The sequence below is a fragment of the Lissotriton helveticus genome, chromosome 8 (assembly GCF_964261635.1).
Source record: "Lissotriton helveticus chromosome 8, aLisHel1.1, whole genome shotgun sequence".
In the NCBI taxonomy this organism is placed as follows: Eukaryota; Metazoa; Chordata; class Amphibia; order Caudata; family Salamandridae; genus Lissotriton; species Lissotriton helveticus.
In genome coordinates this window covers 1,587,115,304-1,587,139,542 of record NC_136069.1, presented here as the reverse complement: position 1 = coordinate 1,587,139,542, position 24,239 = coordinate 1,587,115,304, and the positions used below count along the sequence as shown (strand labels likewise).

The window sequence follows — 24,239 nt, the reverse complement described above, 5'->3', positions numbered from 1 at the left end:
ATATCACTGAGCCTACAAAAAATGAAAGTGTCCTGGTGTAACGTACCTGGTGCTCAGGTGAAGTGCGCAAATACCTTCGGGCCGAGTTTGTGCTTTATTATTGCAAAAATAGAAACAAAAGACATTATACTGCGACACAGTCCATTTTATGTCTCAGCTGGGCAGCGTATGCGCTGTCTCTTCACCCCTGTGTTGGGTTCATTGTCCCGCCCCTCCTGAGACGCAAAAACTGCAACAGCAGACAGGCTGCTATATAAACAACATGGCTAAAAGACATTCACATTGACAACACCAATAGCTTAGAAATGTATGAGACCTTTTGAATTTGCAATGCTTGTTAGAATAGACGTGAAAGTAATTCATCCCAGATCACAAATGTGATGAAAAGGGAAGAATTCTTCAGAGCTCAATTTTTACCATTTACAGCAACCTCGAAAAAGCACCCCTCTTGGAGCTCTTATGTTATTTTATATTGTGAGGTGTGTGTTTTATTAACAGCATTCGTGCAGCGCCTCCATTGTTAGTATGGCCTCGTAGCACTTCTGCTAGCTTCCTTGTTTCTGGAACAGTACATCTTGTCTTTAAACAAGACTTTATACCCACTCGACTACAATTCCCTCACAGCCAACAGCTTAACGTAATCTCTGCTGTACAGTAACATGTTGTTCTTTTGAGGAAAATAAACCACTTAACCATTTTCTTTGAGAACAGTAAAAAGTATTAAATGATTCTTATTTTAGCCTAAAGTGCTTCGAGTTAAAGCTGGGTTTACATATTCCAAATTAGGAAAAAGTCGTTTGTTACGTTGCATAAGTTAAAACCCTCCGACGTCTCCTTCATTTTGGAAGAAATTAATATGTATTTCATTTTATTATTAGCATGTCTGATTTGTCCTTTTTTTGCACCTATTTTTCTTTGAACTTTTTCTAAATAAATGAGATAAAAATAAGGGCCATATTACCAAGAAAGGGCGAAACATTATCGCCGCTTTTATCGGCAGGAAACTGCTGCTAAAGCGGCGATAATGGGCTTGATAATATGCCCTTGTGAATTCCCATAGCAGCCCAGGTTAACACCAGAACCTGGGCTGCAATAGGAATTCACAAGGCCATATTATCAAGCCCATTATCGCCGCTTTAGCGGCAGTTTCGTGCCAATAACAGCGGCAAAAATGTATCGCCCTTTCTTGATAATATGGCCCTAAGTTTGTTTGTTTGGCGGCTGAAGTATGAGAAGGCTTTGGAGAGAGACACAGACATTAAAAGAAAATTTAATAAACAGGTTCCATCCCACAGCAGCGGCGAGAGCGAGAAACAAATTAAATAAATGCATATGGGAGCCGTGGGTACAATAGGAACAATTCAAGATTTTCAGGGCGTCCGGAAAAATAAAGTTTGATCAGATTAGCGCTCCCCAAACAATGAAAAGCGTCTTGTGCAGGGTGTTGTTGCTACCTCTAGATGGCACCCTATGGCTGCCGTCTTTCTTTACATTATGAAGTGCTGGCCTGGAATGAGCTGGCATATTATATTCAGGACGTCTTTATTATGAGTGTGGCATCAAGTCCAATAGGTATTTATTACTTGTAGACTAGTTAGATTTCTAAAAGCAGGTTAGACAGTGCACATTAAACATTCTGGTGTTAACCCCCACCGGCCGTCCGACGTCACGGTGGGCGTGTGCGGAGGACGGCCGGGGGCCGTCTGAACCACGCCCACGCCGTGAATCACCCGCACCGCGGCGGAATTTTCGCCGCGGTCAAGGGGTTAAAAGGTTGCAGAATTATATAGTTATAAGATGAAAAGAGTCGTCTAGAGATGAGCAGACCAATGGGAATGGGCTGGCAGAGACCGCAAGGCCACAATAGGCCGCTGAGCCGCTCTTTTCGTTCTTTTATTTCCGGCATTAGCCAAGACCTTTTGATTTTATTAACCTTAGTCAAGATATTTATAGGGGCTTTCAGCCAGCCCTCTTCATCCATTAGTCTGTTGTTCCGTCACATGTCTCTTCTGACCCGGCTGCATGAGGCATGGGGCAGTGTTCAGCCCACTTCAGCCATTGACTAACTTAACTGTGAGTGACAGCCTTCTACCCTTTTACAATGAGCACATCCACACACAAAGTAGTTCCATTCAATACCAGGGTCTGCTATGCCAGAGCATGTTTTCTAAGATTCAAAAAATGGTTTGGTTTTAGCTAATATATATTTTTTTCTATTGGAGAGGGCTGAGCAGCTGCTCCAACAAAAAAGTTTTTTTTAAAAATCACAACAACGTAAGCATTGACAGAGCCAAGGGGCTGGCAGTGAACTGGCTTTGCCAATGCTTGTTTTTATTTGTCTTTTTATGAGTATTTGCAAAGTCTTTTATACCACCTTGCAGGGCCTCAAACACCTCCATTGCACTTCTTTGCACTGCAAGTCAAATACTCTGTTGTGTTCAGTGTAATCAGCTGGAGGGACAGTATCAAGGAGAGATAGAGTTTGGGCCAAGATGTTCCTCTACAGATGATCTTTGAAAAACCCTTGGGAATGAAATCAGGAGAGAGGTGTTCACCCAGAGTGGTTGTGTTTTCTCAGCCACTGAATTGCTGACATATTTAAGGATATTGTGGTTAATCTTTGATTTATCAATTTTTTCCTCCTATATGTCTCCTCCTCAGGTTGTTGGAGACAAAGTTCTGGAGGAAGAAATCAGTTTTCCGGTAAGTTGTTTTTGCATTTAATCTTTCAACCCACTTCGCACAGGATGGGCTGTGAATACAGAAATGGAGCCTGTGATGTCTGCATGTACAGATTTAGGGCCTTTCTTTGGAATGTGCACACAAATGAAGCCTGTGAGAGACATGCATGCAGAAACGAAGCCCGTTTGCGATGTATGTGTGTACTTAAATGGAACATCTGTGGTGTGTGTACAGAACTGTAGTCTGTCAGTGATGCACATGCAGAAACAGAGCCTGTGATGAATGTGTGTGTACAGAAATATAGCATGTCTTTGGTGTGTGAACACAAATACAGTCTGTCATTGATATGCATGCTCAATGGAGCTTGTCTTTAGTGTGTGTATAGAAATGGAGTCTGTCTCAGATATGCATGTAGAAATAAAGCCAGGGTGGTGCACCAGTGTACAGAAATGGAGCCTGTATTTAGAGTATGTACAGAAATGGAGTCTGTCACAGATATGCATGCAGAAATAAAGCCAGGGTGGTGCACCAGTGTACAGAAATGGAGCCTGTATTTAGAGTATGTACAGAAATGGAGTCTGTCACAGATATGCATGTGAAATGAAGTGAGGGTGATTTATCTGTGTATGGAGCCTATCTTTAGTGTGCGTACAGAAATGGAGTCTGTCAGAGAAATGCGTGAGGAAATAAAACCTATGATGTAGCTGTGTACAGAAATGGAACCTGTCTTTAGTGTGTGTACAGAAATGGAGTCTGTCACACACATAAATGTGAAATGTAGTTTAGCTTATGTATCTTTGTACAGAAATGGAGTCTGTCTTTAGTGCGTGTGTAGAAAAGGAGTCTGTCACAGATATGCATGCACAAATAAAGCCAGGTTGAAGCATCAATGTATAGAAATAGAGCCTATCTTTAAAGTGTGTGTAGGAACTGAATCGTCACAGATATGCATGCAGAAATAAAGCCAGGGTGATGTATCTGTGTACAGAAATGGTGCCCAGTTTTCACGTTGGGCCGGAAGAGTGGGGGGCAGTTTTGTATTAGTGGGGGCCGTTTTTTGATGATGGGGGCCGGTTTTGCTGCAAAATCGGACCCTTGTAACAAAAGTGCAGCAGCAGTGCACCAACCCTGGCAATTACGACCTCTCCCTCCATCCACTTGTTAGTGAATAGATGCATGTGAAGTACATCAGTGGAGGGATGTGGTGGGACTCTTTATTGGCGGAACATCCTTTACAACGCAGTAATGACACCGCAGTGCCATTACAGCGCGGGTTTCACAACACAAGTCGTTACCACGACTTGCGCTGGAGGGCGCTCTAGGACAAGGAATAGTATAATTTACTATCCAGCACCTTCCCTACAGTCATAGACTGGAGTTGGAATAGTAAATTATACTACTCCTAAGTCCAGCGCCCTCCAACGTAAGTCGTTGTAACAACTTGCGTTGTAAAACCGGCGTTGTGATGGTCTGCGGTGTTTTATACCGTCATACATCCCTTTATTGAACACAGCATCATTCCTGAGCCCTGTCAATATGTCATTCCTCTTTCCTTTAATTGATTCTTCTTCGTGGCACATGGGAAAGTATTTTCAGATGTCATTTCTCTGCTCTTCTTTTTCACTGCAGCTCACGTTTGGGCACCTGGGACAGGTTGTGGACAAAAAGAAATCCATCAAATTGGCTGACATCAGCACAGTGAGTATTCATTAAAAGTCTACCAATCTGGTATCAATTCTTCTAAATGAGCAGGTCAACTGTGTGTGATCCTGTTTACTAATTGTGTGTCATGGTGTGAATGACTTACATATTGCTATCTCTGTGGGATACTATCCAAGAGGTATTTTATTGTTGTTTCTGTGTGATACTGTTATTGCTATCTCTGTGTTTAGTTACTTGAAGTCATCACCCTCGTAAGGGATCGATTGCACAGCTTGCGTTAAAATAACGTCTGTTTTATTGAATTGTAATACGATTCTACTCTTTAGGAAACATATGTTTATTCTTTTGTTGGTTTGGCAAATAGAAATTGATGAATTCTTGCAAGATTTTGTCTCTAGTGAAACCATTTAACAATATCATCATCTTCTTTATCTGATCTTTTTCTAAGCGAAATCATGTCATTAACATCAGAGATGGATTTTAGAAGAGAATCTGATTACAAATGTACCTTATGAAAAGAGGTATTCACATGAATAGTTGAAAAACACAAATACACATTTAATATCTATAACTCCTATGACGTGCTCATTTGGTGATGTCATGTAGGGTTTTGGCTTTCCCAAAAACGGGACAATATAAACTATGCTGCGAAGGAGATGGGATCTACATAAGTTGTCCAGGACCTTAGCTTTCATTAGTGCAGCAGGCGCAGTGGCACCGGGGCCCAGTTATGGCTGTGGAAGGGCGAGATTTTGATCGATACCTTATCACTATTGATCTAAACCCCGATCTGGTCGACTGAACCTTTGTTGCCTGTCATTGAAGGAAGAAAGTGCCTCTGTTACCAAGCTAGTTCACCCAATAAAGGACTCCGCTCCCAAAGATCACAAACAACTTCTAGCTTTCAAAAGTTTATTGTAAGCTTAGGATAAGCTGCAAATACAGGCATCTCAGAATGAGATTCACGAGATACACAGGTCCAACTACATACATGTGCTCTCTGAAAGCCCTCAGACGAGCAACGGAAATTACTAACACAAGTTCTAAGAATAATAAAGCTATCAGCATTGACGCATATTGAGATCTCTCCTTCATTTAAGTTGGAGGAAAAACGCACAGGTTAGGCTGTCCCTACCCTGCTCTAGATGGTATCCCTACTTAACCAAATCCCAACTTAACAAAGGTGTCAGCAGTGAATGACCCCCAAGGGAAGTCACTCACTCTTAGTCTCTTGGTGAAAACCTATAGTTCTCCAGTCATGACCCCTCTCTGCCTACCCATCCGCTCTCTAAAGGGTCCTCAGGCATCTGCTCTAACTCCACCCAGGGGTGCTGTCCCTAATACAAAACAGTCAACAACATTTGAGACGCCCCTCATGAGACGCCCCTCACGTGGTGTAGCTTCTGGCTTTTTCCATGCTGCTTTGTATTGGGCCTCATACGTTGGAGTTGACCTTGCTTCTCAGACTCTTCTCCGGCCCGCTGATACCCCTTAAAACATTCCGGAACCCTCCTCCATGTCTGGGCCGTCTCCTGAACAGACCTCTATTCATTTTATTTATAATTGGATTCCCCCTTTTCTCTTGCAGACAGACATCTGCAGCCAAGATCCCAACTCTCATAGACTTCCAAAAAGGTTCGCAACATTTCTTGGCCCAGACATGTACGTGTAAACCAATGTTAAAACAATTCAGGCCTACAATATTTCTCATAATGATTATAGCATTCAACTTCTTCATTAATTAAAGCATGTTAATACTCTTATTCTATTATTCAGTAAACACATCTATAAATCATGGCCCATTAATGCAATGACCAAAACATTAGTACAATCTATGTCGTGAAAAGAAACACCTTCCCCTTCCCTTCTAGCACTGGCCCTGAGGCCTACCACATTCTGCGTTTAACCACATGCCATCTTACATTTTAACAGCTACACGACATGGATTCAGGAATAATCACATCTAATAAAATCATATAGTGTCACACATTTCTGTATTAGTTCCACTTCTACTTAAATCTCTACATTAGCTATACATTCAGAATATAATTGCAGATACTATTAGCACTCATGGCATTTCTCCTCATGATTTGTGCTTACTACAGGTAAGTGTGATGCACTCATACATTTAGGTCAGTTTGCGCTCTCTCAGTTCCCCCCTTTGATGACCTCTCGGGGTCATCACTAACATTTAAACTGCAGTTATTGCTAGCATAACTTGTCTCTGCGCTTCCAGAGCCCTCAGACTCCTGTACTGATTATCTTGTATGGCAGCCAATCTCTGCAGCTGCTCTCTTTGGGCCCTTTCTGACCTTTTTGCTCTGTACCATTTGAATACCCTCACCAACCCCCACAATACGATCCCACAGATCAATATTATGATGATAGGTTTTAGTATATACCACACAAAGCTTTTGCCTAGGGTGGAAATCCACCCTCCAACTTCACTCATTCCGTGGCCCACCTTTTCCCAGACATTTTCTCTACTCAAGTCTTCGATCTCCTTGTGAATATCAGTTATGTTCCTAATAACTTTCTCAAGGGGCTTTGAATTGTCTGGAATGTAAGTACAACATTCCTGGACCTTCAAAGCCTTACAGACTCCGCCCTCTTTTGCTAGTAGGACGTCTAACGCAAGACGGTTCTGAAGAACCATAGCCCTTATCGATTGCATCTCTCCTTCTACCAGCATTAAGGACTGAGCAGTGCTGGCAGACAACCTGTCGACGACTGTTGCCAGTCGTCTAATTTTAACATCATTAAGGATTAGTCCCAAAAGAGGGAACATAGCTCCAAAGACATCTCCAACCATTTCTGCATCTCCTACATCTCTCCTTCCCCTCGATGATGTCTTGCCCTCAATGATCTCTAAGTCTTGTGCATGATATATTTTGGGGAAGACAATTGCTAGGTAACATGATCCATACCAGTTGTCAGGTAGTCTCACGTAGGCATTTCTTCCACATACAAAATACACATTTGGAATCACTTGCATTCCCTTCAGGAAATCTTTAGTATAGTACTCTATATTGAAAGCATGTTCACAGTCGACTTCTCCCACGTATACATTTTCATAATACGTTTTGGCTCGGTGAAGACATAGCTTTCCTCTCTGCGTCTTATCTAAAGCTATTGGACCACTACTACCCTTTCTCTTGTGTGCCTTCTCTTCCTCGGTCCAATCTGTTTTCCATTGTCCTGATTTTTTCAAAATCTTTTGTCTCCTGTAACGATCATCCACCTGCCCTATGAACTTCTTCTCGACTTCTGACACCTTGCATGTCAGGTTATTTCTACGGGCATGTGAAGTATCTAAGGTAATCCAAGGAATGAAGAACTTGGCCAATCTGTCTTCACTCTTCCAGTAGTCCCATTTGTTCATCTGCTTATAATTTGGGACTTCTGGCAACACTGAATCATAGTTGGAGAAATAGTATTCAAAACTATCTCTCTCATAAAATATACTAAGCAATAAGCTACATGTAATGCCATATGTCAGCGGGAGGTGATGATATCTAATGCCTTCATCTACAGACGCCGGCAACTGCATGCAGACGTAACAGTCCTTAACCTCCATGGCATCCACGTATTCATATAAGAGTTTAGCATAAGCATTTGACCTAAAGTCTCCTTGGGACTCATCTACGTGTAACCTGCGGGCTTCTGCAGCTAATAACGCTTTCTCTTGAGTGTTTTCCCTTTTCTCACCAGCAACAGTGGGTGTAAGCGTTTCTACAGATTTCACATCAGTTACCTTCGCCTCTTCCTCATGTCCCTTTACATAAGAAATTGTTACCACTAAAGCTATCAATATTATCACTCCTACTATTAGTGTACCTATTATACATTTAGCTCTGCGGTTCTGGGTGCCGGCTTCCATTTCGTCAGACAATATGGCTCTCTCTTATCTTAGCAAAAAGTTCTCTTCTTCTCGTTCCTTTACAGTCTCTTTTTAATCCTTTTGTCTTTAGAATCCACACAACTGGAAGCTGACAACCTTCTTCGCAAAAGTCCTTTAACAGTTCAATAAAGACAACCCTAGCCCTTCTCCATCAACTCAAGGGAAGTTCCCTAATATTCTCTGCTTCCTGGGCGCTAGGTAATCTTCTTTTTTCTGCTCGCTTTATTTACAAAGTCCTTTAAGCATCTACTATCAGGTTTGTGCCTGCAGCTTCGATAGCAAAGTTCAGTATTTCCAAACGAAGATTGTGCTCTTCATGGGCTGTTATCGTTGTACCAAAGTCGGGGAATTGCAATTCTGAGAGAAACATATGTTTTAACTTGCTGAGGCGGGGAGGTCTGGGGAGCATGAATGTTAGTGACCCTTCTTGTTCGACTCCGGGTACCAACAGTCGTATTTCCACGGTGACGATGGGCTCAGAACTGGACACCACCACCGCTCGGATCCTCCCTGTCTCCTGTTTCACAGACATTTGTCGCCAGATATGTCCACTCAGGGGTGGAGTATCTTCTGCTAGGCACACGCACTCTTCTTGACCTTCTTCGGTCCGGTGCTTCAGCGCCCTGAACACCTTCTTCCGGGTCTGAGTCTTCTGATATCGGAGGAAGGGTTATCTCTGGAGTTGACCTCAAGCTAGAGCTCCTTCTTTGCGGCCAATTAGCTTCTCCACGTGCCCTTCTACTCCTTCTCCTTCTTGTCTGTTCTCGCTCTCTGTCAGACCTGTCAGTGTCTGACTCGTACTCCCAGCTACTTTCTCCTTCTGTAGCGTCGTCTGTTTCGCTGTTGTACTGACCGTCCTCAGCTTGGTCAGACTCGTTCCCTGCTTCCGCTGGCACCTCTACAGCTTGGCTAGCCCCCTCTATGGCTTCTCGGTCCTCTGTTGGACGTCTATCCGAGAGAGGAGCTGTTTCTTCCAGAGGTGCTGGAACCCTTCGCGTATGTGACGCGTGGATCCAATTGGGCAGGCCTCCCACCTTCACAGCCGTGTTCGTGATCAGGATGATCTGGAAGGGCCCACGCCAACGAACATCCAGGCAGCTTCTTCTCACATGTTTTTTCACCAGGACCCAGTCCCCAGGGTACAGGTCATGGCACGGGCCCTGGCACGATGGAACCTCGGCAGCCTGCACCTGAAGGGACACAGAACGAATGGCGTCAGACAGCCCCTTACAATAGTCCAGGATCATATCATCTGTGATATTTAACAGTGCAGTAGTTGGGACAGATGGCAGCCTCATTGCTCTCCCCATTAACACCTCATGTGGTGACAACCCCGTTCTTCTGTCTGGGGTACTACGAAGGCTCATGAGGACCAATGGCAGGGCGTCAGGCCAACTCAGGGTCGTTGAGGAACACACTTTTGCAATTCTGGCCTTGATCGTGCCATTGATCTGCTCCACAATTCCTGAGGCTTCTGGTCGGTAACTGCAATGCAATTTCTGATCTATGTTCAGAGCCGCACAAATCATCTTCACAAGCTCGCTGTTGAAATGCGTTCCCCTATCTGATTCCAAAAAGGCCGGCACCCCGAAGCGCGGAATGAGTTCCCTAAGCAGTAACTTGGCCACTGTGAGGGTGTCGCACCTACGTGTAGGGTATGCCTCAACCCATCTGGAGAATACACAAACAACCACCAGGACATAGCGGAGGCGGTTGCACCTCGGCATTTCAATGAAATCTATCTGCATTCGATTGAATGGACCTCCAGACCTTCCTATGTGACTCAGTGCAACTGGTGTTCTTTTTCCTACGTTCAGCTGCTGACAGGTCACACAACGCTGGCACACTGCTTCTGCTGCTATTCTAAACTTAGGATTGTACCAAGTCTGTCTAAACACTCTCAGCATAGCGTCTCTCCCTAGGTGTACGGGACCATGTATGTGTCTGGCCATTGGGCTCACCATCTCATTGGGCAACACTGCTCTGCCATCTGCTGAGACCCAAAAATGGGACTCACCCACTACACATCCTGCCTTTTCCCATGTTTCTTTTTCAAAATCAGGAGCATTTTCTTGCATGTTTGCCAGTTCATCCCAAGTATCAACAGTTTCCAATATCATGGCTAATTCAGTCCTTACATTTATTCCACCCACTTCCACCTCTGTGAAAGAGTACCCTTGCTCCGCGCAATACCGCGCAACTTCATCAGCATATCTATTGCCTTTCGAAACGAAGTCCTCATTTCTGGTATGTGCGGTGCACTTTACAACTGCGATACCTGCTGGGCATTGCAACGCCTCTAACAACAGGCGCACAAACTCTCCATTGCGAATGGGAGAGCCTGAAGAGGTCATGAACCCTCTTTGAGACCATAACTGCCCGTAATCATGAACCACCCCATAACCATATTGGCTGTCGGTGTATATGGTGACTCGAATTTGATTGCTTGCCAAGCAAGCACGTGTCAAGGCAATAATCTCGGCTACCTGAGCGGAGTGTACTCCTTCCAGGCACCCAGCTTCCACAACTCCAGTAATTGTACAAACAGCATAAGCTGCTCTCAACTGCCCAACTTCGTCTCTTACACATGAGCCATCGACAAAGAAAATTTCGTCTGGGTCGGTCAGTGGCTCATCTACGATGTCGGGTCTGGGTTTGGTGCACAGTTCAGTCACATCGAGGCAGTCATGGTCTGTACATTCATCATCATCCTCGATATCATTTGGGAGTGGCATCAAGGTGGCAGGGTTCAAAACAGAGCATCTCCTGAGGGTCACATTCTCTGCAGCAAGAATAACTTGCTCATAGCGCGTGAGCCTGCTGTTGGTCAGATGCTGTGTTTTGGTCCTGGTCATCAACAGTTCAACAGAATGGGGCACGCACACCTCTAACGGGTGCCCCATGACGATATTTTCACATCTTTCAATGCTGACACCCGTTGCAGCAACGGATTTGAGACATCCGGGCAACGCTGCGGCTACTGGGTCTAAAGTAGCCGAGAAATAAGCAACTGGTCTGCGGGCATTCCCATGGATTTGGACTAACACAGACAACGCGCAACCTTCTCTCTCACAACAGTAAAGCAAAAATGGTTTATTGTAATCAGGCATTCCCAATGCCGGAGCACGACACAGGTCCTCTCGCAGCTGTAGGAATGCCATCAAACAGTCTTTGTCCCATGGTACCGGATCGCTCACCTCCTTGTGCGTCAGTTTTTGCAAGGGCTTTGCTTTCAGTGAAAAGTTCGCGATCCACTGTCGGCAATAACCCACCATCCCTAGGAACATCCTGACCTCTCTCTGTGTCTTAGGCGCATTCATTTTCATGATCGCCTCTATCCTGTCTGGTGACACCTTTCGTTTGCCTTTCTCTATTCTGTGTCCCAAGTACTGCACTTCTGTCAGGCAGTACTGCAATTTTCCCGGGGACACCTTGTGCCCATTGGCAGCTAGGTGATTTAACAAAGCAATGGAGTCCTCCCTGCAAGCTTCTTCTGTTTCTGACGCCACGAGGAGGTCGTCTATGTACTGGACCAGAACTGACTTCTGGGGCAGCACTAGACTTTCAAGATTTTTCTTCAAAAGCTGGTTAAAGATCGATGGGCTCTCTGTATACCCCTGAGGAATGCGACACCATGTTAGGACGCGACCTTCCAGCTTAAATGCGAAAAGAAAATGGCTTTCTTCGTCCAGAGGGATCGAAAAGAAAGCCTGACAAAGATCGATCACAGTGAACCACTCAGCTTGGAATGGAATCTGAAACAGTATCACTGATGGATTCGGCACCACTGGACAACACGAAACGACTATGTTATTAATCTTTCGGAGGTCCTGCACTATCCGAAATTTCCCATTTGGTTTCTGCAGACCCATAATCGGGGAGTTGCATGGACTACCCACGATTTCTTTCAGTATTCCCTGTTTAATCATGGACTCGATCACGGGTTTTATGCCTGCAATCGTTTCTGGAGTCAATTTATATTGGGGTGTTCTTGGGAACTCAGCATGCGGTTTCACTACAATTTTCACTGGGTCCACCCCTTTGACCAATCCTATCTCTTCCCCAGTGAAATCCCATACTTCTGGTGCCACTGTCTCTCTCAAGTCCCAGGGGAGCTCATCTACTGTCAAAGTAGGGTACAGCTCCACGCATATTCTTGAGTTTGCAACTTTGAAGTCTGCGTCATCATCATTGGTCAATACCTCCACTCCCTGAGGTGTACAGTATATAGTACAATTCAATTTACACAACAGGTCTCTCCCTAGCAGACACACAGGACTTGAATCGCAAACCACAAACTGGTGCTCATCGCTGTACTTCCCTATTTTCACCTGTACCGGTTCTGTCAATTGGCTGGTTATTCTCCTGTTTGCGACCCCCACCACTTGTATGGTCTCTCCAGACATGGGCAGGTCTGGAACTGCAGCTGATCTGATCGTGGACCTAGTGGCTCCTGTGTCCACCAGAAATGTCGTGGGGCACCCTGCTACTTCTGCTTCGACATAGGGTCCCCTCTGGTCCACCTCCAAGGCTGCCCCGAGGGTGCAGTCTTCTCTTTCCACTCTCTGTCCGGTTAATGGGTCCACATAATAGCACTCTTCTCCTTCTACAAACAGGGGCATCTGTCTATAGGTCTTACCCATAGTCCCTACTCGAGGAGGTTGCGGGAACTGGGCTCGGGGAGGAGCCCCCCCCCCTTTTAGCACCTTTCCCTGGTATGGCGTCACCCCTCTCGTAGGCGCTCTCTGGACCTCTTCCTCCTCTTCCTCTTGTTCTCCTATCTCTACGTTGTAGGGACACTCGCGTTTCCAATGCCCCACCTCGTTACACTGGTGGCACCTAGTCGTTTTCTTCAAGGCAGCTATGTCTATTCTGGGTCTAAAGGTGGAACTCTCCTCATTGCCCTTGTTCTGACTGTACTGCTTCTTTCCTCCCGTACCTGTTCCTTGCTGCTGTTGCTGCTGTCCCCCCTTCCCTGCTGCCTGCATCTGTACCACCATCAATTTTTCTTTTAGTTTCTTAGCCTTGGAGTCTATCTCATCACAGCAGTACCTGGCATATCTCAGTATTTCGTCTAGGGGTTTATTTTGCCAACAAATCGAGTGTTGCTGAATCATTAAACTAATATCCGGTCTCAGTCCCAGGACGAACTTGGACACGAATTGCCCTATGTCTTTTGGATCCATTACATCCAGGCCGCTATACTGTTTAAACGCCTTCAGCAATCTCTCGTAATATTCGTGGACGGTCTCTTTGGGTTCCTGTCTGGTTCGGTCTATTCTGACCCAATCTATGTCTTGCATTGGCACTTTCTCTTTCAGCCAAGTCATCACTCTCTCGAATTTTGCCATCACAATCTCGGACGGCCCATTAGTCTTAGCATCTCTCTCCGGCTCCGTTGTGGGCCACTCAGCGCTAACCTTGCATGCTGTCCACAGATCTCCTGGTACTACAATGTCGAACAGCGTGTTCAGATCTATCCATAGGACCTTTGAGATTTTTACAAATCTCTCAACTTGCTTGTACCACTCCACTGGGTTTTCCCGCAATTTGGGGAAGGAGGTGGTAAAAGCAGCTAAATCTCCCCTACTCCAAGGGACATGCACATAGTTCCCATTGGCGACTTCACGCAAAGGGTATGCTTCTATTCCCTGCAGCCTTCCTGGTGTCATACCAAGCGTGCTTCTCCTGACGGTCCCTTTCTTGGACCACCTCTCTTCCCACTTATCTAGTGCCCTCCATGTCCTTATTCCAGTGATCAGTTCCCTTATGTGCGTTTTCAGCCCAATCGTTCTCCTCTCATCTAGGTCTCGATCTGTGTAATGTAGCCTGTGGTTACCCTGTAATGCTTTGGTTCTTGACAGGTCCACCATATATTTGCCTGCTAGTTCGACTAACTTCTCATGGATTGCTCTCGCTTTTCGAGTGATGTCCTTTGCCATATACAGTATTTCATCCTGCTCATACATTTCTATTCTTTCTAAAGGCAGGGTACCATCTATCATGTCATCCAGGTCTGACCTTAAGCTGGCGACATCGAGTCTCTTAGCTTTTATCTCAGCTCGCAATATGTCTTTCGAAGGGGGCTCACTGGTCTCCCTACCATCCCAACTCCGAGCTCTACGTTTGGGCTCGGGAGAGTTAATGAGTGCTCTCCCTTGCTCCCATCTCTCCAGGTCCCATGCTCGGCCATCCGATCTTGGAAGGTGATGGAACACGGGCCTGTTACCCCCACTCTTGCTCTGCCCACTCTCTCCTGCTTCTCTCCTTTCGCCGTACGCCTCTCTGTTATTTTCCCTCTGGTCGCTACTCTCCCTTTGCCTAGTATCGCTCAGTATCCGATACGATCCTTCCTGGTTCCCCATATTCCCTGGGCTGCGCTCATTTCCGTCATCACAGGGACTATGGTGCGACCTCTCACAACTCCCATTCTGTTCTCTGGTGCCGGGCACACAGTGTGGACACTTAAAGCTGTTTCTGTACTCTTGCGCTCTCCTCTCCCCTTCACTGAGAATTGGGCACGCCACCCCTCCACTCCCGGGGCCCCCGTTTTCCAGGTCTGTTCTATCCCCACTCCGGGCCCAATGGGTGACTCCCCTACTATCTCTCTCTCTCCCGTCCCACTCCGGGTTGCTCTCCCCAGCCCCGCAGTGAGTCCGAGCTCTGCTGTCCTGACTTTCCCTTTCAGCTTCTGCAGCTATGATGCTCTTGTGAGCCTCCACTGCCTCATCCCACTTCTTCATGTACTCATTTAGCTCTTGAAAGGATTTTCGTCCAGATCCCCTCAGATCCACTGGCCATCTAGGGCCCCCAGGGTCCCCTCCTGGATCCCCTGCTGTGTGCCTCGGGGTGCTCCACTCTCTTGGTATCGGCATCTGACTTGGGGAATTAATCGTATCGTTCCTCCTTGCCGTCCCTGCTCTTTCTCTGTCCTTCCGTACCCGTTCTTCCCCTCTTGCTCTTTCTTGGTCATATATCGATATTATAGGACCTATGGTAACAGGTACCTGTAGTGCATCTGGTAATGCGTAGGATGTGGCGCTCTCCGTTTCCGGCGCTCTTTGTACCACAAACCTCCCGACTACCTGTTGCACCTGACTAGGCTGGGACAGCTCTTTCTTTGCCTCAGGATCCCACTCTGAACTGGGAAGCGGTCCATGCTCCCCTGCATTGCCCCCCTTTTCTCTTTCACTATGCTCGACCTCCCCCCCTGCTCTATTATACGGGGGTGGCCTGTCTGTCAATAATCTGTTTATCAGGCTGTCCTCTGTTTCGCTCTCATCATCTTCTTCTAGGGGGCTTTTATTTCCGGGCACCTCTAACACCGGGTACAGTTTATTTACTTCCATGTTATGCACTCTCCATCTTTTAGCATCCGCATCCCACCTGGCATCCTGCACTGCCCTTACCGATCGTTTCACCCTTTCTTGTCGTCTGTTCATATTCTTTTCATGCGCTGCCCTAATCCATGCATCAAGAGCTTCAAACTGGGTCGGTCTAGGCAAGGGTCTCATTGAGGTCATGACTGATTTTAATCGATGTAACACCTCTAATCTGAACGTCCCGTACTTCGGGAACGTCAGTTCCTCATTTCCTTCCGTAATCTTACTCCACTCTGATATCCAAAGGATCGTATGCAACCCAACATTCACTGCCATGTAACGAGCCGGCGTACCCTCCGGCGGGGCTTCTTCCCCTTCTTCCGATCCCCGCTTCTCTTTTTTAAACACCGCTCTCAGCCATTTAAAACACTTCATAATTATACGCACAATATCCAGCCTCGCTACTCTGTTTACTTCCTGATGACAATCCACCAATCCTAACGCGGCTTTGCTAACTTGGCCTATCGCAGCGCGGTCTTTCTCCGGTCGGCCAATCACGTCGCGACACTTCCTGACGTCACTTTTCTCCGCTTCGCAGCAGCACCCCTCCTTTCTCAACTCGTCTCCCGGTCATGCATGCGTCCCATTCATACACCGAAAAATGACTACTTCCGACCAAGCGGTCACTTCCCTCGACTGTACGTCCACAGTCTATATGTAATTGTCAACACAACTGACGAAATGTCTATCGTCTCTCTGATAGGTTGCTTACACACACAGTAACCTCCGACCAGCGTCCGTTACTCACGCACTCACTCTTACGTTCCCCCTATCTCGGTCTTTCGGGTGATCAATGGTACCTCATGACCCCCTTCACTCCAGTTGACAATTACTCTGGGTGTCCGATACACCCGAACCACTTAAGCTCTCCTTGAACTTAAGATTTCCACCGGTTGCGCGCGCTCACAACCTGTTCCACAGTCACTCTACAGACATTCAACTCCGCCAGACATTACAACATAGATACAATACAAAACACCGCAATCTAACACGCATAACCCTTTATACTCACTCTCGACCGATACTGCTGCTTTTTCTGTCTCACGTCATCCGGATCTTCTTCAGCGGGCGGTTCTTCCGATCATCGATTTCTAGGGGCCTTGGGGTAAGCTAACCTGGCCTAGGTCACCGTCCTCAAGAAGGCAACCATCCTCTGCTACCAACTGGAAGGGCGAGATTTTGATCGATACCTTATCACTATTGATCTAAACCCCGATCTGGTCGACTGAACCTTTGTTGCCTGTCATTGAAGGAAGAAAGTGCCTCTGTTACCAAGCTAGTTCACCCAATAAAGGACTCCGCTCCCAAAGATCACAAACAACTTCTAGCTTTCAAAAGTTTATTGTAAGCTTAGGATAAGCTGCAAATACAGGCATCTCAGAATGAGATTCACGAGATACACAGGTCCAACTACATACATGTGCTCTCTGAAAGCCCTCAGACGAGCAACGGAAATTACTAACACAAGTTCTAAGAATAATAAAGCTATCAGCATTGACGCATATTGAGATCTCTCCTTCATTTAAGTTGGAGGAAAAACGCACAGGTTAGGCTGTCCCTACCCTGCTCTAGATGGTATCCCTACTTAACCAAATCCCAACTTAACAAAGGTGTCAGCAGTGAATGACCCCCAAGGGAAGTCACTCACTCTTAGTCTCTTGGTGAAAACCTATAGTTCTCCAGTCATGACCCCTCTCTGCCTACCCATCCGCTCTCTAAAGGGTCCTCAGGCATCTGCTCTAACTCCACCCAGGGGTGCTGTCCCTAATACAAAACAGTCAACAACATTTGAGACGCCCCTCATGAGACGCCCCTCACGTGGTGTAGCTTCTGGCTTTTTCCATGCTGCTTTGTATTGGGCCTCATACGTTGGAGTTGACCTTGCTTCTCAGACTCTTCTCCGGCCCGCTGATACCCCTTAAAACATTCCGGAACCCTCCTCCATGTCTGGGCCGTCTCCTGAACAGACCTCTATTCATTTTATTTATAATTGGATTCCCCCTTTTCTCTTGCAGACAGACATCTGCAGCCAAGATCCCAACTCTCATAGACTTCCAAAAAGGTTCGCAACATTTCTTGGCCCAGACATGTACGTGTAAACCAACGTTAAAACAATTCAGGCCTACAATATTTCTCATAATGATTATAGCATTCAACTTCTTCATTAATTAAAGCATGTTAATACTCTTATTCTATTATTCAGTAAACACATCTATAAATCATGGCCCATTAATGCAATGACCAAAACATTAGTACAATCTATGTCGTGAAAAGAAACACCTTCCCCTTCCCTTCTAGCACTGGCCCTGAGGCCTACCACATTCTGCGTTTAACCACATGCCATCTTACATTTTAACAGCTACACGACATGGATTCAGGAATAATCACATCTAATAAAATCATATAGTGTCACACATTTCTGTATTAGTTCCACTTCTACTTAAATCTCTACATTAGCTATACATTCAGAATATAATTGCAGATACTATTAGCACTCATGGCATTTCTCCTCATGATTTGTGCTTACTACAGGTAAGTGTGATGCACTCATACATTTAGGTCAGTTTGCGCTCTCTCAGCTGTATTGTAATATCTAACTAGAGAATGCTTGCATTAGGGCCCAAGACATCCTTACTATGCTACTTTCCTTGTTTTTCTCTCCTAGTGTCTTAGAGCCTTTCTACAGGCCTCCAGCACCATTCCTCCTTCTTGGGGTAGTTGGTCCAGGGCAACTAAATTGATTTATAGTAAGATCTAGTATTTACACCACTTAGAAAGGGCAGAAGCGATGTATAAGGCACTATATAGAAGCAACGTATTGTCATCCTGCTCCACTTGTCAGCAGCTCATGAGACTGTTGATGTTCAACCCCACAATAACATACTAAGAGGCATGTCGCTGGGGTTGCAGTGCTCTTGCACCACGCAACGTAGTTCATGCACTGCGCAAGCCTAAAATGCCATTTATGAAGCCTGGCAAGGCCACCTTGCATGGCCCTGAGTGGCTTCATAAATCCAGAGTAGCGCAACGCAAATTGCATTGCATTAGTCTGCCCTGCGTTGCGTGGCTGTTCCCATGCAACTCCCATGGACATTGACCCGGTCCCATTTACCTAAAGTGGTAGACCTGGGAATGCATCAAAAAGATGCACCTTCTCAGGGGAGGTGCAAGGAGGAGAAATACCTTTATTTCTTCTCGAGCACACATAAAAAAAAGAGTATGCCTCTCAGGATTACTTCTGTGCAGGGATGTGCCACTTACAGCACAAAAACAATCCTGCCTGCTACACAGGGACCCTTGCACCAGGGTACAAGTGTGCCCGCATTGGCGGTAGGCTGCCAAAGTAGCTGCAGTGCAGTGACAAAGGCAGGAATGTCCAGTATTCCGTTAAATATGGCGCATTCTTGCCCTTTTCCTGTCACACAGCGCAGCACAGTAAGGTGACTTCCTGCACTGTCCTCCGTTACTTCCATATATATATGTCCCTTGGTGCTTTAAATTGACCGGCACTTCACTAGGTCCCCACTTTGTATACCGGAATGTCTCCTTGGCCAAGGAGCGCACGGTTACCCATGAAAATGGAGCACAGGCAGAGGCAGGTTCAGTGTGATCGGAGGTGATTCTGATGGACAGGCTGTCAGAATGAACCTGTCTCTGCTTCTCGCTGACATATGGCAGGCAGTGTGGTAGACCTCAGATGAGCCGCAGTGCAGGGACCAACCAAGCCATACCATGTTATTTACACTGTACATTTGACGAACAGTGTGTCATTGTAAATATCAGTCAGAACACAGGATATTCTCCGGTGTGTCATTAGTTTGTTTGTGAGCTGAATGCTGCTTGCATGTGCGTGAGCCAGTTTTGGGTGTGTGTGTGGGGGAAGATTGTATGTGTGTTGTGCTTGGTTTGCACCCCATGTAAAATGCTGAAAAAAGCCCAAAGTGCAAGGCCGAACATCTGTCTTAGAATACAGAAATTAATGTATTTTAATTTTATTTATTCATATATTTATATAGCGCCGCTAATACCCTAAGGCGTCTAGGCGCTTATCGACCAACATCCTGCAGCCATGAGGTGAAAAGTGCTGAATAATAAAAGATACAAATAGAAATGTACCAAAGCTATGCCTTAAAGAGCCAGGTCTTTAAACCCTTCCTAAAGGAGATCAGGTCAGGGGAGTTTTTAAGCCAAGAAAAAAACCTATAACCGATCCTTCTCTGGTATGGCTCCTAGGATCTGGAACGCTTTGCCCATTGAAACAATAATGAACCCGTCCACTGCCTCCTTCAAAAAAGAAGTGAAAGCTATCCTCATAGCTAAATTCATGTGAACTCTCTGTCCTTTTACTGTATATTATTACCAGTTTTGTTTCTGTGCTCCATAGTTGTCGTTTTGTTTTTCGCGCCAGCTTCTGTGTACGTGTATAAGCTATGTATAGCTGTTTCACCTATATCTCTGTGATATATCTTGTTTTCTACATTTGACTTGTAAAGCGCTCTGATACTCGCAAGGGTCTTGTTTGCGCTATATAAAACCTTCAAAATAAATAAATAAATAAGTGTGAATGGCAGCTGATTCCACAAGCTAGTAGTGATATTTTAAAAACTTTTGCCACCCTAGTTAAAAAGTCTTGCGTTGGGGACCTCTACCAACATATGCGAAGAGGACCGCAGCATTCTGGTTGGTGTATACCAGCGAAAGTGGTCAATCAGATATGCAGGGCCCTGGTTGTACAGTGCCCTAAAGGCAAAGCAAAGTGCCTTAAAGTTGATCCATTTTTCCACTGGAAGCCAGTGTAGGGTATTAAGGGCTGCCTTTTGCAGAAGAGTATTTTGGTAATCTAAAATGCAGACGGGCGGCCGAATTCTGTATAACCTGCAGTTTGAGCAGGAGGGCTTTGTTAATTCCAATCAAAAGGCAAAAGCAGTAGTCCAGCCTTGGTAGGACTAAGGCCGAGACCACTGTTTTCTGCAGGTCCAGTGACATGAAAGGGAAACTTTTCCTCAAGCTCTTCAGAGAATAGCAGTCAGCTGATGCAGTTACATTCACATGGTGGGAAAAGAACAGGGTGGTGTCAAAGATGACACCCAGGTTTTTTGCCTTGTCGACTGGTGTGGGGAGCGGGCCTAGTTCCGTAGGCCACCAGTCCGAAGACCAGAGAGAGATGTCTCTGCAAAAAAGAAGAACCTCCGCAAAAACAACATATAAGGAGGCGAATTTATGACCTACAATGAGAGGACATTTCTTGAGGCATATAGAGGATGTGAGGAACTCCTCTAAGGAAATTGTTTATGTTGTAAAATCTTAAACCACTCCAGAAGTGACGAAAAGAGCCTTTCCCTGCTCTCTCATGAGCCACTCAGATTTTTCTGAGGAAAAATTAAAAAACGTTACTCTTCGTTCCCGCCAGAAGCTGGATTAGAAGGCACTGCCCCCTCATCCAACAACATTTCCTGCTATTTTTGTTGGAATGTTTTCTAATATCAGGAAAGGATTCACTCGAAGAGCTGGAGAATTGTAAGTCTAGCTTCCCAGAGGATCCCTGCCCACCTCAATTTCTCAGAATGGTGACGTCCTGTGTTAATCCATTGTTGATTCAATTCTGGAATGCCTCTCTGAAATCCAGCATATTGACTGCAGTATGGAAACAGGCATTCCTCCTGCCGCTGCTCATAAAGCCCAATGTGGACCCAAGAGTGCTTAGCAATTTTAGACCCATCTCATTGCTATCTGCAACCCGGAAAACGATTAGAAAGGATGGTGCAGCTCCAATTATCCTCCTTTGTAGAAGCCACTGGCCCGTTGCATGACACGAAATCTGGCTTTCGTGCTGGTTATAGCGCGGACACTGAAAGTGTCCTAAATGGTCAGAGAGGCACTAGATGTTGGTGCTTCCGCTATGGTAGTGCTACTTGATCTGTTTGCAGCGTTTGATACAGTACAGTACCTCATTCGATCCTGTTGAAAAGATTAAGTCTTTTTGGCTTTCAGTTATCCTATCTGAGGCAACTACATTAGCTCCTGGTTGCCAAGGGTGTCGAGTTTAAAGCCCTGACATTTGCCTTCAGAGCATTAAGGGGCATAGGGCCACACTACCTCAGGTATAGGCTTTGCTTGTACTATTAGGAGCGAGTGCTGAGATATGATCACCTTCGACTTCTTCGCATTCCGAGGTATGCCAAAGCTGGACGAGGTGGCAGGCAATTCCCGGTACGGATGGCGAAGCTCTGGAACTCACTGCCCACCCACATTCGCTCGGCCGAGACAGTACAGGGATTCAGGAAAGATTTAAAAACGTGGCACTTCAGTCAACCATAGTTTAACTGGCCAGTCTATTCTTCAGTCTTGCTTTGAGTGCCGGGACGCCTCAGTTGAGGTAGCTGAGCGCTGTACAAATGGCTTTGATTGATTGATTGAGTACGATAAATAATAAAAAGTAAGCTAAGCTGAAACCTTTATGGGTAATATCAGTGTGTTGGGGCCCGATTCACAGAATGAACTTAAGACTAAATCCTAAACTTACTACTATTTGGTATTCACAGAATGCACTTACAACTTTCGGGATTCACAGAGTGAACTTACTACTTTCGGGATTCAGAGAATGAACTTACTACTTTCGGTATTCACATAATAGATTTAAGACTACTAACTTTACGTCCACACTCGGGCCGGAAATTCCGGCCCAGAAGGCGGAGCTTCCGGCTTGGGTGCGGAGCTTGCAGCCCAGAGGCGGAGCTTGCGGCCCAGAGGTGGATATTTCAGCCATGGCTAAATCCCCTCATCCAAGCCGGAAGCTCCGCCTCCAAGTCGGAAGCTCCACCTCCAAGCTGCAAGCTCCGCCTCCGGGTCATAAGCTCTGCCCCAAGCCGGAAGCTCCGCCTCCGGGCCAGAATTACCGGCCCGAGTGCGGACGTAAAGTTAGTAGTCTTAAATCTATTCTGTAAGTAGTAAATTCATTCTGTGAATCCCGAAAGTACTAAGTTCACTCTGTGAATCCCGAAAGTAGTAAGTGCATTCTGTGAATACCAAATAGTAGTAAGTTTAGGATTTAGTCTTAAATTCATTCTGTGAATCGGGCCCTATATCTATATATATACAGGTACATATAGCCAAAGTTTGTCCCAAACAAAGACGCACTCTCAAACAGATTCTTGCGTGATTTATTTCAGATTGCAGCAACCTCTGTATTTAATTGGGCCTTTAGCATTTCGGGCTCGCCAGCCCTTGATCACAGGCCAGCATGACAGTTCAATAAAAATAGTACAAACATTACCTCATTAAATACTCATACCAACCACAGGTGGGCCTCAGTGAGTCCTAATGCATGCTGGTAATTGAAGTCCACATAACATATTTACCCCTCAGTGGGTTTCCTCTGTCACATTTAAGTATTCAATGCCCCAGTGGGCTTTCAGATACCATCTCCACAAGCTTGTTGCAAATTAAATTTCCACAACCTGTGTCTCCATATGTAACCAAAGATCAAGTCACACTACACGGCTCTCCATTATGCGGTGGTGCAGTCTTCACAACTGGACTAGCCGTTTCTATGCGTCCACGGTTTGTCCAAACAAAGACGCACTCTCAAACAGCCTGTGGAGATGGTATCTGAAACCCCACTGGGGCTGACAACACTTAAAAGTGATGGAGAAAACCCACTGAGCATTTAGATTAACCGGAGGCCCACTAGTATGAGTATTTAATGAGGTAACGTTTGTCCTATTTCTATTGAACTGTCACGCTGGGCTGTCTGTGAACAAGGATCAAGGGCTGGGAAGCCTGAAACACGTAAGTCCCAATTAATGACAGAGGTTGCTGCAATCTGAGATAAATCACACAAGAACCTGTTTGAGAGTGCGTCTGTGTTTGGGACAAACTTTGGATGCATAAATATATATGTATATATATATATATATATATATGTGTGTGTGTGTGTGTGTGTGTGTGTGTGTGTGTGTGTGTGTGTCTATATATATATATAAGGCATACATAGTCTTCTGTAGTTGGTGGAACAAGACGAGACGAACCCGCAACTGGTGCAAATTTAGTTTATTGTAAGCCCAACACCAAATCCGCCATAACGTTTCAGCCCGCGAAGGGCCTTGATCACATATATATATATATATAAACACACACACATCCAAAGTATATATATATATATATATGAATTATATGTGTATTTGTAAGATCCCCTGCAGGTGAATTGTAGTAGCAATGTTGTCCTGATCACTCATACCGGTTATTGCACCCACATATGTTGCTCCTATTGTGTGCCTGATTTGAGAGGCTCCTGTGGCTGTCACTGTATGCAACCATCACCCCTGTGTATGAGAGACAACTCATGTGCAAAACAATCAGTACAATGCGCATGATGATACGCTGAAGCCTGACTCCTGGCACGCACCACCTTGTTTGACATTTGTAATTAACTTTCCTGTGACACTTACTAGTGCATTACTTGTCTACTCCACCTACTTTCGAGGTGTGACTGGTGAACCTGCCTAAAAGTTACAGCCATGTGACATCAAATACATGTCTATATCAAAATCACAGTGCCAGGTACTGTTTTCGGATGCAGTGGCTGGGCAAGAGAAGACCAACGCCATGCCCAA

General features: G+C 45.6%; 1 protein-coding gene across 1 annotated transcript in view; it reads left to right on the top strand.

Annotated features, from left to right (window-relative positions):
* The window catches only part of PDE2A (phosphodiesterase 2A), a 1,220,867-nt gene that overhangs the window by 1,024,454 nt on the left and 172,174 nt on the right, over positions 1-24,239 (top strand). The window contains exons 10-11 of the mRNA XM_078658599.1: positions 2,662-2,703; positions 4,312-4,380. Of these exons, the coding sequence (XP_078514725.1) occupies positions 2,662-2,703; positions 4,312-4,380 (111 nt within the window). The remainder of the gene's footprint in view (positions 1-2,661; positions 2,704-4,311; positions 4,381-24,239) is intronic.